Genomic DNA, 18,144 nt, shown 5'->3' on the forward strand with positions numbered 1-18,144 from the left:
ATAGACCCATAAAATTGTTATATAACAGTGCTAGACAGCTTTAAGTGAAAAGGGAGAGGAAAAAGGAGGCCTGAGAACATGTTGAAGATGTAGATAAGAGAAGAATTACACTGGACATCAAAGGGCTGATAGAATTCAAGTAGGCAGAGAAAGGCATTCTAGGCATTGGTTTGCAGGAATTTTTCTAACAAAGGAGATATTTCCACCATGGATCACATATACAAACTCATAGTCTCATATAGACTAACAGCCTTTCACGAGGCCATTTACAGGGCTTGGTAGTCAGACTGAACTGATTTTGCTCAGTTCGGGTGCATTTGAATCAAATGCATGTGATACATTCTCAATGCTGTAAACAGACGGATTTACAAGGTGTTGCCTCAGAGTGAGACAGGCGTTCTGCTTTGGAAGGTTGAGTAGAATGATTCTGCACCATATCTGTGTGTTCCTGTTTCTACCCTATGCTAAACATTTCTAAGTACTATGGAATATTTTTCCAAAATGTTGTGTTGTGATAATTAGGAGTGCAAAAGAGTCTTAGTTTTCTGGTGGAGCAGTGTGCTCTGCCTTTTGATCCTTCCTTGAGTGGGCAAGACATTTCAAATGATGGCAGTTCAGTGAGCTCTGAAAATAATTAAGACCACCTAGTAAACTTGACTGCTTGCCACATGGCAAACTTAGCTCTCAAGGTCTGTCCTAAGCACTTGGCAACACAACTTAGGTGAGGTCACCCACAGAGAATTCTACACTCCTCTGTGAACTAGGCTTTCTACTGAGTTGACTTATCTCTTACAATTTCACTGTTCTTTTGCATAGCCTCCCTTCTAAGCTTCCTTGATCCTTCTGTCCAAGCACTGGTCAAGAGCACTATAATAGGATATACATAAAATAAACAATTAATTCATCCAGAGTCATGTGTCTTTATGCAGATATCCCAGTATGTATGTATATGTCTATATGCAAGAACATAGACATGTATATACATAGATATGCAAATTCATGCATGTATACCATAAACACATAATTAGCAACTATTTGAAATAAGTGGTTTAGAATATTTAAAAATTTCTAATTTTCAGGACTGTAGAAAGAAATTTTAGACACATTATACTGAATATATGAAACTACTCCCCTCTCTTCTTCCCGTCTAACTTGTCATCTTCTAATATTCTAATACAATGTTCTCCAAACGTTTACTTTAGTATATGCATTTTAATAAGGCATTTTAATAACCACTTTTATTCTACAACAACAGGCTTACCTAAATCCCCCAAAGTAGTGTTCCGTTTGCCATTCTTTTGTCCTATACATAAAAACATCCTCAAAAATGCCTTGGCCACTCTCTTATTATAATCCTGATAAAGTAAAGGGTTATCTTCAAAATTCATACCTTACCCAAGATCTGGATGACACTCCCCCAAACCAAAAAAAAAAAAAAAAAAACAAACCACATTCCTCAAATTAATGGTATTCTGTGCTTATCATCTACACATTTGCTTTCCTTTTACTGTTAATGTATTATGTCAAACACACTTAAAAGCATTTCTAGATAATTGCAAGTGGTAATTAATGCATTTCTCTTCTTAATCACCTTTCAAAGATAATATATTTATGGAGAGTCTAATAGCAAGTTGTGAAAATTAGCTGTCACCAGTAGCTGGCATCCTAAAGAATGTGAGTTAGGTGAAATGGTTGGAGAGTAGGACACCCTGGCAGCCTGGGAAACCAATTCAGTTTGCTTTACCACACCTAATATATTGACTGATAACACTCTAGGGAAGTCATAGACAATGAAATGCAATTAAGAAGATAGTAACTACATTTTACCTACCTAGAAGAAAACTTTAGAACTTTCTTTTGTCTCATATTTACTTTTTGTTGTAAGTATTATTATCTGATAATGCACTCTAAAAATCCCTGTCTATTTGAAATTTGAGGTTATCTGAATTTTGGATAAGCAGATATTTCTGGAAAGTAGTGAATAATATTGATTGACAAGATGAATATTAGCATATGTTAGACCCATTTTCCAATGACTGTTACTCTTCCATTAACCATCTGGGCAGAATCTCAGGCTGATTTAATGAGGCTGGGATCTTGAGATCTTGACATAGGTACAAGAGCTATAAATGCCTTTACAACTGTCCAAAAGAGATAGGACCTGTGGCCCATGGGCCATCTAAAAACCATACCAAACCAAGGTGAAGAATAGGACATCTCCAAGTATCTCTGGTAAAATGATGCAGTATAGATAGGAAAGATGAAATAAATCAGGAAACAAACAGAGAAGAAGAAAAAAATTTTTGGTAGGCAAAAGTATATTTATCCCCAATGCTTCAGAGCTGACTTCCTTTTTCAAGTCTCAAGAAAAAAAAAAGAAATATGATTTTGTCATGTGGTTCCTACCAGCATCCTTTAAGGGAGAATTTCAAAATATTATGTGAAAAGCATTATTAAAATTACCCAGTGATTTTCTAAGCATTATTAAAATTACCCATAGTGATTTTCTAAGCACTTACAATAGCACAGAAAATATTAACAGGCTAAATCTGAAAGAGAAAGAATTATAAAGAACATTGTGCTTTTATTTAATAAAGAAAGATCACCTTTAATTCAGTGACAATGATAAGATAGTTAGGACAAGTGAACGCAAATGTGAATGATAATGGGAATGCAAACTGGTGCAGCCACTCTGGAAAACAGTATGGAAGTTCCTCAAAAAACTAAAGATAGTACTACCCTAGGACCCAGCAATTGCACTACGAGGCATTTATCCACGGGATACAGCTATGCTGTTTCGAAGGGACCCATGCACCCCAATGTTGATAGCAGCACTATCAACAATAGCCAAAGTATGGAAAGAGCCCAAATGTCCATCGATGGATGAATGAATAAAGAAGAGGTCGTATATCTCTACAATGGAGTATTATTCGGCAATCAAAAAGAATGAAATCTTGCCATTGGCAACTACGTGCATGGAACTGGAGGGTATTATGCTAAGTGAAATTAGTCAGTCAGAGAAAAACAAATATCATATGACTTTCCTCATATGAGGACTTTAAGAGACAAAACAGATGAACATAAGGCAAGGGAAGCAAAAATAATATAAAAACAGGGAGGGGGGCAAAACAGAAGAGACTCATAAATATGGAGAACAAACTGAAGGTTACTGGAGAGGTTGTAGGGGGGGATGGGCTAAATGGGTGAGGGGCACTAAGGAATCTACTCCTGAAATCATTGTTGCACTATATGCTAACTAACTTGGATGTAAATTAAAAAAGAAAAAAAATTAAATTAAAAAAATGTAAATAAGTCAGAAGAGATGTCTTATCCTAATCAAGACTTGTTTATTCTTAAAAAAAAAAATCTCTTTAAGATGAATTTTAAAAGGAGAGAAAAGAAAAAAAGAGATAAAATCAGACTCTTAAATACAGAGAACAAACTGGTGGTTGCCAGAGGGGCAGTGGGTGGGGGTGGGTGAAATAGGTGATGGGGATTAAGAGCACAGTTAAACATGTTGAGCACTGAGAGATACACAGAAGTGTTGAATCATATTGTACACCTGAAACTAATGTAACACTGTATGCTAACTATACTTCAATAACAGAGAGAGTGAGAGAAGAGCAGAATAGGAGAAGGTAAAGGGAGAAAGATTGAAACTCTTGGTCATGCTCACAGATTTGGGAAGAAATTCTAGAATACAAAATGAAAGACATTTAGCAGGGTGTTGAAATAGAAACTAGAATAAGAGGTTATCAGTGCACTTTGGACCCTTACCTGGAGTTCTGAAGTTAAGTCCTTAATGCCTGCTTTTCTCACAGGCAGCTCTAATTCAAGCATTTCATTGTTGGTTACCAATTAAATAAAGGAAATATGTTATATCATAACAAACAGTTCTTTCTTTAGCCTCTGCTTTCTGTTGTTCCAGATTGAGATTCCTCTAACACAAACTTAATCAAAGGGCATTCTTAGATCCCCGTATGAGGTGCTGGAACTGACTTGGCTACTGATTGTTACATTTTCAGGGATTCTGTAAACTGGTTCTTAAACTGTTAGCTGAAATTGATCGTAATGGGAGTGTTTATACCATGGAAATTGGCAAAAGGTACAAATCAAGGCTTTTTACCAGCACATTCTTGCCTTTTATTCACACATTCATACAGACCTTAAAAGGCTCCATGATGTTAATGATTCTCTTGCCTTGAAATGAGTGTCCAACAACTAAAGAAATGACCATTAATACCGTCACCCACACAGGAGACAGTAATTCAATGTTTCTGACGTACAGAGCGTTATGCTAGTCTCTGCAGAACTAAAGAGCTCACAGTCTGTTTTGAAGAGAAGGAGATTTTTGTACAATTTTTAAACTATAATGCAACACAGCCTAACAGCAGAGTCAAATGAATAATAGAGTCTACCTGAGTTCTACTTCTATAGGAGTGGACAGAGAAAGGACCTCAGAGGAGAGATGATAATTCACAAAAGAAGTATAACTGGAAGAAGCATAGGAAGAAGAATAGCAGAGAAGTGGACAGGAGACTCGAGTACAGTGGGAAAATGTACCCAGAATGTCTACAGAAAATTAAAGTCATCTTCCTGGAAAACATGGTTCAAATGAGAAGTGATGTGGCACAACAGAGAACACATGAGGTTTTGGGGATGGAGAAATCTGGATTTAATTTTCACCTTTACAGTTACTAGCTGTGTGAGGCTACTTTACCTTTGTCAATCTTAGCTTGCCTGTCTGTAAAATGGATATAACATTCTGTTTTCAAAGTGCTCATGAGGATTAAAAGAATTAATGTGTGCAGCATCTCCTAGCATAGAACCTGATATGTAGTTGACAAAAAAAAAAAAAAAAAATTAAAGATAGTATTGTCCACCTTCAAACCCTCATGGTCATTGTCATCAGTACCTAATGATTTGGAAGAGAAGCTGGACTTCAGAGTGTAAATCCAGATTGTAGAGCTCACTGATTTGCTAAGCAAAAGCTTGTAAACTTTTAATTACTGGGGAGATACGGAAGGCCTTGAACGTGGGGATAACATGTTCCAAGTGGTGTTTCAAAAGAACACCCCAGGGGTGCCTGGGTGGCTCAGTCGGTTGAACGTCTGACTCCGGTTCAGGTCATGGTCTCGCGGTTCGTGAGCTCGAGCCCCGCGTCGGGCTCTGTGCTAACAAACAGCTCAGAGCCTGGAGCCTGCTTCGGATTCTGTGTCTTCCTCTCTCTCTCTCTCTCTCTCTCTCTCCCCCCCCCCCCCCCCCCCCGTTCATGCTCTGTCTGTCTCTGTCTCTCAAAAATAAATAAATGTTAAAGAACAAAATTTAAAAAGAACACCCTGGCAATAATGCGTGAACACTGTCTTTGGAGTAATATAGACTTGGGTTCTGTTACGTGAGTTTGCTGTGTTTTTTGAGAGCATTGAATTATGCTATTATAATGAATGGAACTCATCAGAAATATTAAGCATAGGTCACAAGAAAGCTTTTGGCTCATAATATTCAGGTGAAACTCATGGGCAGAGTAAATTTGGTGTACCTGTGACTGTCCTGATGCAGAGCACCATAGATGAGTCCAGTGCCTACTTTAATGCTCTGCCATAGGTGTCTTGAAATTCTTTTTTTTTTTTTCATGTTTATTTATTTATTTTGAGAGAGAGACAGTAAGCAGGGGAAGAGCAGAGATGGAAGGAGAGAGAGAATCCTAAGTAGGCTCTGCGCTGTCAGCACAGAGCCTGACGTGGGGCTCGATTCCACAAACCATGAGGTCATGACCTGAGCTGAAACCAAAAGTCAGATGCTGAAACCGAGAGTTGGATGCTTAACCGGAGCCGCCCAGTTGCCCCTTGAAATTCTTAATAATTGACGTTCTTAATTATTTTTTTAACAAAAGGCCTTACATTTTCATTTTGCACCAGATCCTGCAAATGACGTACCTGGCTTGGCACATAAGAGGTGTTAAGTGTAGCTAATAAATACTTTAAATAAACTTGTAGCATGTGACACACAGGCATAATTTGTATGTGATGTGTTCCAAAACAGATAACAAGTAAGTTAGGAACGTGTAATACCTGATAAGGAAAGACAAAACAGCTGAACAAATAAGAATATTAAAGTTAGAAGTGGATGGAAAGACCAAGTTATGATCCTGTCGCTTTGGGACTGATATCCGTCACCACTAAATCGACCACGCATTGGTGTCGTCCAATATGTTTCCGTTCTCCTCGCATGTGTTCTGCTCAAGAAAAGCAGCTACCACTTGTGGCACTTCAACAGGCTAATTGACAAGGTACTACTATCGTTGAGTGTACTTGCTCTGTGTCATTCTGATAGAGCAAATGCCTATCACTGGCCCGAGTCATCTTCATTCTGTGGGGGCCTTTGGGACCTCAGCCTTCTTAATGACACTGCCAGCAGGATGGTGAACATCAGTAGGGCATGTGAGCATCGTGAACCCCAAGATTCAAGAAATGTGATCCTGTGGACTCCACCACTCTATTGCCGTTCCTTGCTTGGCATGTCCATTTATGCCACCTCTTTGCTCTTGCTTATCACTATACTTTAACTTGACTTAATAGACCATGTGAGTTGAGCATGTTAGTTTGGTCTTTCAGTCCCATGGCCAGTGGTCAAGCTTGCGTAGTAGTATAGTTAAAGACCCCCGTCTCATCAAAGGAAGTTTCTACACAAGTCCGAATCATAGTTCTACCACTTAATAGTTGTCTGAACATAAACAGTCACTTATCTCTCAGAGCGCTGGTTTCCTTATACACAAAACCAAAGTAATGATACGTGGTTGAGAGAGATAAATGGGATTATGACAGTAAAATAATAATAGCTAACACATATAAAACAATTCCTACATGCCAGGCACCACTCTAAGTGCTTTATATCTTAACTGATTTAATCCTCCTAATAATTCTATGAAGTAGTATTACTTTTCATCCCCATTTATAAGTGAGAAAACACTAAGTTCCAGAAGTTAAGAAAATTGCCCAAAGTCACAGCATAGCGCTTGATACCTACTAGGCCCTGATTAAATAATAGAAAAATCGAATGTCAATGTTACATTTTGATCAACAAAATTCAGCCATACTGACTTCCAATAGTCTCCATTCTTTGGATGAGAAAATCAATAATACTTCAGATACCTGTAATGTACAAGAACTGAAAGTTGATGCTTTGGTTGAGCTATTGACTAAAAAGAATCCCAAATGGCTGAAGGGTGTGTTAGTAGGTGTGTACGTGTGATTAAAGGTCCTCTTGTGTGGAATCCCTCATTCCTTCTCAATGACAGATGAAGGCAACGCCTTTGTGAACTGAAGGAGAAATCATGGTTCTTACCTATAAAAATCTCAAGCTCCAAGGAAACTTGAGAGAAAGGGATGAAAGCCAGGAGGCTAGTTTTCCCAGAGAGTTCCAGCAGAGAAAATCAACCCCAGTCTATTCTTACTGCCCTAGAAATATATTAGTTCCCTCAACCAAGAAAATTCAATAAAATCAAAAACAATACAAACAAAAAAGAATACAGGATTGTGAAGGAAGATTGAGTGAGGAAGAATGCTACCTTAATGACAATCTGCCAGTTTCAAGCACATGTTTAAATGCAAATGAAATAGTAAGGATTCCTTTCGGCTTTATTGAACGTTTCATTAATAAATCACTAGGCCAAGTCGGCCGATGGACAACTCCCAGAAACACTGGATCAGGGTGCCACACAGCTAAGAAATTAGAACAGTCAGTGTAAGAGCTAAATAAACATGCTTGTTATCAAAATAAGTGCATTTGAAATGGCTTCTACCCAAGAACCATTTCCTTGCAAAAGTATATTGGAGTACTCCCATATCTTACTTGGTAGACTCATGAAATGTTAGAACTGCTCGGTCCCCAAAATAAGCTCCTTTAAATATCCAGCTAAGTGAGGGCTTTTAATGATTTCTTATGTTAATAGGCACAGAAGCATTTTTTCTTCAAATGGGTGCTTTAGACACAAGTACATTCTGAAGAAGAAAGAAGTCGTAGGTCTCTGCTCGAAGCTGGTGCTGTTGGCCAAGCAGCCCAGCTTCTTACCTCTGCCTCCCTTGCCCTGAAGGGATTTCACCAAACCGCCTTAACTTTGAGACATTAATTTGCAAACCATGGGCCACAATCCAATCCCTTCATTTTACAAATAAATACAGGAGACTCAGAGAGACGAAGTCAGAGGTAGAGCTCAGCCCGGAGTCCGTGTCTCTTACTTTTCAACCCCAAAACTACCCTACTATAACAAAATAAAGTGATTGCTTCCTCAGGATTAGTCATGCAAGCTTTAAATCTACCATGTAGAAAGTTGTGGTACAGTTAGGTTTTAGGTTTCAGGATGAGTAATAAGTAGATGGTTATTTTCCACAAAGGTGTTTTATTTCACCTGTGATGGTTGCTCTCAGATCAGTGTAGCCACCTATAACAAGGAGGAAAGATCTAGTTAACCCACTTCTTTTTATTTTTTATTTTATTTTATTTTTTTTAATCTTTACTTATTTTTGAGAGAGAGACAGAGTGTGAGCAGGGGAGGAGCAGAGACAGAGGGAGACACAGACTCCGAAGCAGGCTCCAGGCCCTGAGCTGTCAGCACAGAGCCTGACATGGGGCTCGAACCCACGAACCGTGAGATCATGACTTGAGCCAAAGTCGGATGCTCAACCGACCGAGCCACCCAGGCGCCCCTAGTTAACCAACTTCTAAGTGAAACCCATTAATAACTTCAAAATAGATATGCCTAAAATCCTATGGTTTTAGTTCATTAATAAGAATAGGAACTGATGGGGATGCAAGCTGGTGCAGCCACTCTGGAAAATAGTATGGAGGTTTCTAAAAAAACTAAAAACAGAACTACCCTACCACCCAGCAATTGCACTACTAGGCATTTATCCACGGGATACAGGTGTGCTGTTTCGAAGGGAGACATGCACCCCAATGTTGATTGCAACACTATCCACAATAGCCAAAGTATGGAAAGAGCCCAAATGTCCATCGATGGATGAATGGATAAAGAAGATGTGGTATATATATATACAGTGGAGTATTACTCGGCAATCAAAAAGAATGAAATCTTGCCATTTGCAACTACGTGGATGGAACTGGAGGGTATTATGCTAAGTGAAGAGAAAGACAGAGAAAGACAAATATCATATGACTTTACTCATATGAGGACTTTAAGAGACAAACCAGATGAACATAAGGGAAGGGAAGCAAAAATATAAAAACAGGGAGGGGGACAAAACAGAAGAGACTCCTAAATATGGAGAACAAACTGAGGGTTACTGGAGCGATTGTGGGAGGGGGGATGGGCTAAACAGGTAAGAGGCACTAAGGAATCTACTCCTGAAATCACTGTTGCACTATATGCTAACTAATCTGGATGTAAACTCTAAAAAATAAAAAATAAAATTAAAAAAAAAGAATAGGAACTGACTTTCAAATAGTTGGAAAACATACCACTATTTCCCCTTCCCTGTCTGCCAACATATTCTCACCCATTCAATAAATAGTTTAGAGTAAGGTAAGATGTTCTGCTTCTGAGGTTTTCTGTTTCTCAGAATCGAAAGACAGTGGCCCTCAATCCTTGGCTTTCAGAGTAGAAAATTAAAATACACATAGTCTGGTCTGGGCCAGACACACCTGTCCCCTCCACCTGGAGATTATTATTTGATAGGTTTAAGGCTACCTGACTGTGTGAAACACATTGAAACCACATTGCAAAACACTGTTCCACAGTGACGGTGGAAAGGATGTGACCTCTCTTCAGTCCTAAAAAGCCAATACTGCTGCCTTCAAAATGCTGAGCTCCAATTCCTGAGCCATGTTTGAGAGCCCTTAGGGATTAACAACCCATTTTTAGAGCTTCTTGCCTATGTATTAACTGCTTCTTTTTTTTTTTTTTTTTTTTTTAAATTTTTTTATTTTTTGGGACAGAGAGAGACAGAGCATGAACGGGGGAGGGGCAGAGAGAGAGGGAGACACAGAATCGGAAACAGGCTCCAGGCTCTGAGTCATCAGCCCAGAGCCTGACGCGGGGCTCGAACTCACGGACCGCGAGATCGTGACCTGGCTGAAGTCGGACGCTTAACCGACTGCGCCACCCAGGCGCCCCTTAACTGCTTCTTTTAACTGTCGTTGGGTCCTCAGCTCTGAGGATGCTTACCTTGCTAGCGGTAGATATTCTTTCAGAATGTGGGACTCCCTGAGCGCCACCTCCCAAGGCATCCTCAGAACAATAAGTTACCGTTCCTGAAGTTTACTCTAAAACACATCTTGAAAGCCTGATCCTCCATAGAATCTGTTTTAGAAGTTTCACAAGCTCATCAGAGTCCAGAGCCAGATGGAAAGCCTTGGAATCCCGACATAAATCCAAACCTGTGATCAAAATATCTGCTCCAGTTATACTGAGACTAGTATCTTGGTCTCCATGTAGTTAGCAAGGATTGATGACTGGAGGCAAATTCTGGGAATAACACGGTCCTCAGAAATGCATTCTCAGACTCAGAAGTCCCTGAAAGAAATAAAGGGTGCGAGAAAAGCTCCCTGACTGCCATGTTTCAGTGGCATTGGGGCAGAGAAACCTTTATCTCTCCACACTATCAAGTATTCACCACTTGTTCTAATAATGCGATTGAGATCCATGCGGGAGAAGCTCAATACAACATTCAAAAACCCACAAAGGGAGACAGGCTGGCCACAGTAGTGCCAACAGCTTCATCCCAGAGGCTGCAACCAAGAGGATCAGGCTGACCATGACCACTGGTACCAGCTGTGCAGAGAATTGCCAAGCTACAAAGCAGGACTGACTTCTGGCCATGGAGAATCGTTGTAAGACAGTGAGCGTTACTGACAGGTGAGAAGCCATAGTTGTTTCTTCTCTGGGCCTAAATCTGTGCTTCCATTCTGCAAGCTGGCTTTGAACTTGATGTTCTGAATCACTGCCTTGGTAACATGCCTAACTCGCTCCCTGGCTGCACGGGTAGGAGGCAGCAGACTGGAATGCTTAGAGGGTTTAACCAAATAGCGTGACCAACTGATGTGGATCGAGAATTGTGCGCACTGAAGACTGAATTCCCTGTTCCTAAGTGCAGCTATCACTGAGCCCCAGCTGCTATTTTCATGTAAGAATGTGGGACCAGATGCTCCACTTGTCCAGCAGGAGCTGGACATGTGGATTTTTTTAGTGTGAAATCTCCTACTTTTTAACATTTGACAACAAAGAAAAATGTTGTTAAAAAATACACCCCAGGGGCACCTGGGTGGCTCAGTCGGTTGAGCATCCAACTTCAGCTCAGGTCATGATCTCACGGTTCGTGAGTTTGAGCACCACGTCATGCTCTGTGCTGACAGCTCAGAGCCTGGAGCCTGCTTAGGATTCTGTGTCTTCCTCTCTCTGCCCCTCCCCTGCTCACGCTCTGTCTCTCTCTCTCTCTCTCTCTCTCTCTCTCTCAAAAATAAACATTTAAAAAATAATTTAAAACAAAATATACCCCAAAATGGTTAAAATGGTCAATTTTATGTTATAGATATATGAATAAAAAGAACAAAAAAAAAAAGAATAAAAAGAAAAAAAAAAAGCATGTGGGCCAAATAAAAACCTAACACTCAGATCTAAAACCTAAGATCTAGACTGAGCTGCAGACTCATTTTCAACCTCTGCCCTAGCATTGGGCCATCCCAAGCCCCATCTCTCCACTTCGCAAAATGGGTTAATTCCTGGACTCAGTTCAAGGCCCCAGGTTCTAAAATCTGCCACAGGATTACCCTGGGTCCATTTGGAAGATCTGAAAGTGGCCTGGCCCTGGATTCTGCCAAATTGTCAAGAGGCTCTATTCTTTGCTGGAACGTCAAAATTGGTTACCCATCTAGACTGCTACCAATGTGTCACCATCCCCCCAGGTGGCTAAGGTTATCCCTGACCAGATGTGCCTCCACCTAGCCCTGCCATGTCTCACACACACTCTGTCTCTCCTGACATGCTGCAGGGGACCAGGCAACATTGACTCTGTCCTGAGGTGAAATAATAATTACAACTTGTGCTTCCCAGCTACGTGCTATGTTCTGGCAGCGTGCTAAGTGTTTTATGTAAATTATCCCACTTTATGATTCCACTAACCCGGTAAATTAGCATAATTTCATAAGGAACCTGAATGTCAGAGAACTAAACAATTCATTCAAATTTGCACAGCTATGAAGTGAAGGTCTGAGATTCAAACTCAAATCAGAAGCCCATTCCTACTCCATTGCCCGGCATGGGAGAGACAGACCAGGGAGGGTGGGGGTATTTCTATACTTTCTGCAGGTGGAAAGGGAAGATACGCTCTTCGGCATTCTTACCCAATTTCACACCATGCTTTGAAAGTTCACAATATCACTGCTTTCCAATTTTACAACTTTCTACATACAGTTACTAATGGTTTCCAGTTTTGGGCATTTTATGGCCAATCGTATTTCAAACGATATTTTGGAAGCGACGTAAAGTGGTCGCCAAACTCCTGTTTTGCCAAGCAAGGATATTTTTAAATCTATCATTTAGCGTCATTATCACCACGTCGAATGCGTACGCGCATGCACACGTGTTACTAGCTCCAGGGAACCAGGAACCCTGCTTGCCTTTGCTTTCATTCAGGGCTGGTGGGTACAAGCACATGCATATAGAGTTCCCAGCCTACGACTGTACAGTGTTATAGAAGTTTGCTGGGAAAACCACTGTTTGGAACTTGGAAAACTTTATCCGCAAACAAAACAATGCCATTATAAACGATGGCTAGGTTCCCGCTTCACAGAATAGATGGAGAATTTCTTGTTTTATTTTGGATATGAGGCCCCAGAAGTTTAAGCAGTGTCCTCAAATAACACATACTCGTTTACAAAGCTAAGATTAGAAGAGAATTATCGTGGTAGTTATTTCAATTCTTTCTTTCATCACCAGAGACAATAATATTCTTCTCTATACTATTTAACATTATTAGTTAAATAGCCTGGTGGAGAGACAGCTTTGGAAATTTACCACTACTTACAAAAATGGTTCTATGGAAAAATGCAATCGGTAGCACCACTGAAAGCTATAAACATGGCTGTTATCACCGACACATTCCCTTTTATTCATGCCTCGTCTCCCCAACAACCGTGGCAAGGAAATATAGCGTGATCCTCAGAAGTGATCAGAAACGAAGATGCTTCCATCCCCCAGAAAGAGATAATCATTTGCCTTTTCATATAGGAAGTTTGTAAATCCGGGTGCCCCAAGTGTGTTTGTTACCCCCGTCAACGTTCAACGTAAGAGTGAAATTGGGTCACTGACGTGTCGCCATGGAATAGCTATTAGCATAATCCTTAATTGGAATCCTATTTACTCTTCTGTTGGCTTAATATCTTCCCTGTGCTTTAAAGAGAGCTGTTACATGATTATGTCACCTGAGGCTGGGACCCTGCAGAGAAACAAGAATCTGCCAGTCACACAGACTTGTAAAATTCAAATACATTATCTCTTTCAGAGAGAAAGTAATGAATGCATTACATTAAAGAAATTCTCAGGAACAAATGGCTAAAAGTGACCAGAGGTTATAAGACTCCAAACAATGAATTTGCTCATAATTTTTTAAAATTGATAATCATTAGCCCAGCCTCTCTAATGACTATATATATATATATATATATACACATATATATGCATATATGCCCATGTATATGATATATGATATGTTCACATACATGACATGTAACGTATATAATATGTTGCATATGTGTATATGACCATGAACGTTATATACAATAATGAGTATTTTATATACATGATATATTATATATAGCACTATGTACAAAACATAGGTAATAGAGGAGTTGGGAGATCAATAATCAAGGACAGTGTTTCTAATTATGAAAAGAGGCATCGTACTTGAGAACTTCAATTTTCTTCTCCATTTTCCAAGGCTTGCATTTGACAGTAGCAATCATTTGTCTTTTCTCATCTAACTCTGCCTTCAGTCTTTCCAATTCCTCCTCATCAATTTCTTCTTCTTCTTCCCTTTAAAAGATAGAAAAGAAAGAAACCTTAATAGAGTTAAGTTTTGCCTGACTACCAGACTTAAAGAAGAACGCTCTCGGATACTCAGCCAATGGATATCAACTTGGTTGTACATAGAGGAGGCTGAGATTTATAAGCCTTAGAGCTTGCAAATATCTGAACACTGATGCAGGATTTCTGGAATTATTGCAACTTTAAAATAATAGCGTTTACCTTCTGAAGTCCTGAAACAGTTTTACATCCATAGCCTCAGGACATAACTCTCAGGACTAGAAGACCTGTGGAATATTAGTTGCAGATCTATCAAGATATTTTCCTCTCTACTTTGTTCCCTTGTATCCTTTCCCCAACCAATTCTACATTTCATTGAGAAACGTTACTTTTTGATAAGGATGGTAAATGAGAGGGGAAGATGTCTTTGAAGTGCCCTTACAAATTTGTTAGCCATGTCTCAAGAGAAAGAGAAAAATTGAAATAGGAAAAAATTAAAAAAATCTATTTCTCGAAGGTAACTTAATCTGTTAATTAAATTCAAAACTTCAGTTGATAAAATTCAACTTGAAGTTTATTTGGTAGAAACGAAACCTTTGAAGGGACCTTCAAAGGAACTTGGCTTCTCACTGAGCAAATGAGGTGTTGCTTTTCTCTTCTGTGTTTCTCGGATTGCAAAAATGCCATAGGGTCCAGAACTAACGAAACAAATCAAAACAATCTAAACATGAGCAGCAGGATTTTAAGGTGAGGAATGTAATGCCCCATTTTGTAAAGATCAACTTTTTTTATAGATAGCTTCGTTTATTGAGCTATTGTCCTTCAGCTCCAGACTCCCCTTCTATACTGAATATTGGGATGCTGGGGCTGGGGCTCTGTAGGGCACATTTCTGCTTTGTCAGCTGCCTCAATAGTAGGCTGTCAATAAGAGATACCCAGAAGGGACTTGGGATTCCTGTTCGCTTCCTGGGGTGGTACTTCCTCCCTGGTAATGCTTCTTCACCCCACTAGCTGGAGGGCCCTCCCACAGCTACAGGTGAATCCAGCTTGCCAATTTCCCCAACACTAACAGAACCAGCTTCCTCACCACCCCGGTAGAAACCAGCACCGCTGGTGGATCACCCCCTTTGCAATGGTTTCAGCCCCATACGTCTTTCCTCTATGCTTCTTGGGTTTCTTTATTTTGAGAGAGAGGGGGAGGAGGGGCAGAGAGAGAGAATCCCAAGCAGGCTCCTCGCTCAGCACAGAGCCCGACTTGGGGCTCGATCCCACAACCCTGGGATCATGGCCTGAGCCAGAATCAAAAGTCAGTCGCTTAGCCAACCGAGCCACTCGGCCACCCCTCTCCTCTATGCTTTTAAGTTTAAATTTCAACCTCTCTCCTCTGTTCCTGTAGCCCTTGGAGAGGTAGCTGCTTCATATACTTGTCGTCACCATGATACCTGAGTGTTGTCTTGTCACCTTCCCAGTAACCTAGACAACAATTATTTATCCCTACTCAACAGTTCTCTTATCAAATACTTTCTGTTCAATTAACTGCAGAAGTTTCTTTCTCCTAAATAAACCCTGACAGAGAAATTGCAATCTGACTCAGTGTTAGTCAGAAACATACTTTGCTGTGGGGTACCTGGGTGGCTCACTGGGTTAGGCATCCAGCTTCGACTCAGGTCACGATCTCGTGGTTTGTGGGTTTGAGCCCCGCATCAGGCTGTCTGCTGTCGGCACAGAGCCTGCTTGGGATCCTCTGTCACCCTCTCTCTTTGCTCCTCCCCTGCTTGCATTCTCTCTCTCTCTCTCTCTCTCTCTCTCTCTCTCTCTCTCTCTCAAAAAATAAATAAATAAATAAACATTAAAAAAAAAAAGTAACAGGGGCGCCTGTGTGGCTTAGTCGGTTAAGCATCCAACTTCAGCTCAGGTCATGATCTTGAGGTTTGTGAGTTCGAGCCCCCATCGGGCTCTGTGTGGACAGCTGAGAGCCTGGAGCCTGCTTGGGGTTCTGTGTCTCCCTCGCTCTCTGCCCCTCCCCCACTCGTGCGCTGTCTCTCTCTTTCTCTCTCTCAAAAATAAACAAACATTAAAAAAAAATTGTAAAGAGAAACATACTTTTCTGTTGACTATACTCATCATGACTACACACAGTAAGACCACGGCAGAGCTGCTTTTGAAAGTTCCAGCTGAAGGAGAGGGGGACACAGCCATAGCGTTACAGGCCACCACACAAAATGGCTGTGCACCCTCCTTTCTTTCCCACCAACCCAGTTTTTAATCATGTCATGATTACTGAAATAAAAACTCATATTAACTTTCTAAAATAACACTTCCTGTTGACAGTTGGGTTTCTTGACCAATTCAAATGTTTTGCTTAGAATAGTAATTTGGGGTGTCCGGGTGGTTCAGTCAGTTGAGTGTCTGACTCTTGATGGCTCTGGTCATGATCCCGGGGTCATGGGATCAAGCTCTGTGTCAGGCTCCGTGCTGAGCATAGAGTCTGCTGGAGGTTCCCTCTCTCTCCCTCTGCCCCTCTCCCGCACTGTCTCTCTCTCTAAATTATATTTTTTTTAACTTTAAAAAGAATAGTAAGAGACCAGTAAGAGTACACTCTAAAATGCAACTCTGGTTGCCATTAGGTTGTATTCGTTTTAATTATTTGTTTGATTATTATATAAAATTTCATGGCGGTTGCAACTCTGACATTTTTACTGCATCTATATTCACAGTTTTTGTTTGCTTAATTTGCCAATCAGAATAACAATATGTGTGTTGATTTGTCACGGGAGGAAAATGTACGTTTTAGTGAAACTGATTGTTTTGGTTGTCACATCGCTATGTTCAACACCTGAAACTAATGCGACATTGGCTGTCAATTATACTTCAATCGAAAAAAAAGAGACTGTTTTACTGAATATTTACTCAAAAACTTGTTTCCATGTAGACATAGACCAAATCCAAATTTAATAAATATTCAAAATCCATGTAAGGCAAGAATGTGCAATGGGAAAAAGATAATCCCTTCAACAAATGATGTTGGGAAAACCAGACAGCTTCATGCAAAAGAATGAAAATGGATGATTTACTTATTCCATACACAAAAATAAACTCAAAATGGATTAAGGACTTGAATATGAGACCTAAAAGCATAAAAACCTAAAAGAGAGCACAGGTAGTAATTTCTCTGACATCAGCTGTAGCAACATTTTCTATATGTCTTCTGAGGCAAGGGAAACAAAAGCAGAAATCAACTATTGAGACTACATCAAAATAAAAAGTGTCTGCACAGCAAAGGAAACAATCAACAAAACTAAAAGACAACCTACCCAATGGGAGAAGATATTTGCAAATGACAGAATCTGATAAAGGGTGAATATCCAAAATATTCAAAGAACTTATACAACTCAACACCAAAAACACAAATAATCCAATTTAAAAATGGGCAGAAGACATGGAAAAGACGTTTCTCCAAAGAAGATAGATATACAGATGGCCAACAGACATGTGAAAAGATGCTCAACATCACTATCATCATGGAAATGCAAATCACAACCACAATGAGATATCACCTCACACCTGTCAGAATGGCTAAAATCAACAGCACAAGAAACAACAAGTGTTGGTGAGGATGTGGAGAAAAAAGAACCGTCATGCACTGTTGGTAGGATTGCAAACTAGCGCAGCCACTGTGGGAAACAGTATGGAAGTTCCTCAAAAAATTAAAAATAGAATTACCATATGGCCCAGTAATCCCACTACTGGGTATTTATCCAAGGAATATAAAAATACCAATTTGAAAAGATATATGCACCCCCATGTTTATCGCAGCACCGTTTACAATAGCCGAATTATGGAAGCAGCCCAAGTGTCTATGGATAGATGAATGGATAAGGAAGATGCAACATAATGGAATATTACTCAGCCATAAAAAAGAATGAAATCTTGCCATTCACAACAACACGGATGGATCTAAAGAGTGTTATGCTCAGTGAAATGTCAGTCAGAGACAGACGAATACCATAGGATTGCATTCATATGTGGATTTAAGAAACAAAACAAAAAAACCCCAGACTCTTAACTACAGAGAACAAACTGATGGTTACCAGGCTGGGGGATGG

General features: G+C 40.0%; 1 protein-coding gene across 1 annotated transcript in view; it reads right to left on the bottom strand.

Annotated features, from left to right (window-relative positions):
* Positions 1–18,144, bottom strand: part of TMC1 (transmembrane channel like 1) — a 123,342-nt gene that overhangs the window by 78,675 nt on the left and 26,523 nt on the right. Inside the window, exon 4 of the mRNA XM_058693236.1 lies at positions 13,919–14,047. Coding sequence (XP_058549219.1) covers positions 13,919–14,047 — 129 coding nt within the window. The remainder of the gene's footprint in view (positions 1–13,918; positions 14,048–18,144) is intronic.

The sequence above is a fragment of the Neofelis nebulosa genome, chromosome 12, assembly GCF_028018385.1.
Source record: "Neofelis nebulosa isolate mNeoNeb1 chromosome 12, mNeoNeb1.pri, whole genome shotgun sequence".
In the NCBI taxonomy this organism is placed as follows: Eukaryota; Metazoa; Chordata; class Mammalia; order Carnivora; family Felidae; genus Neofelis; species Neofelis nebulosa.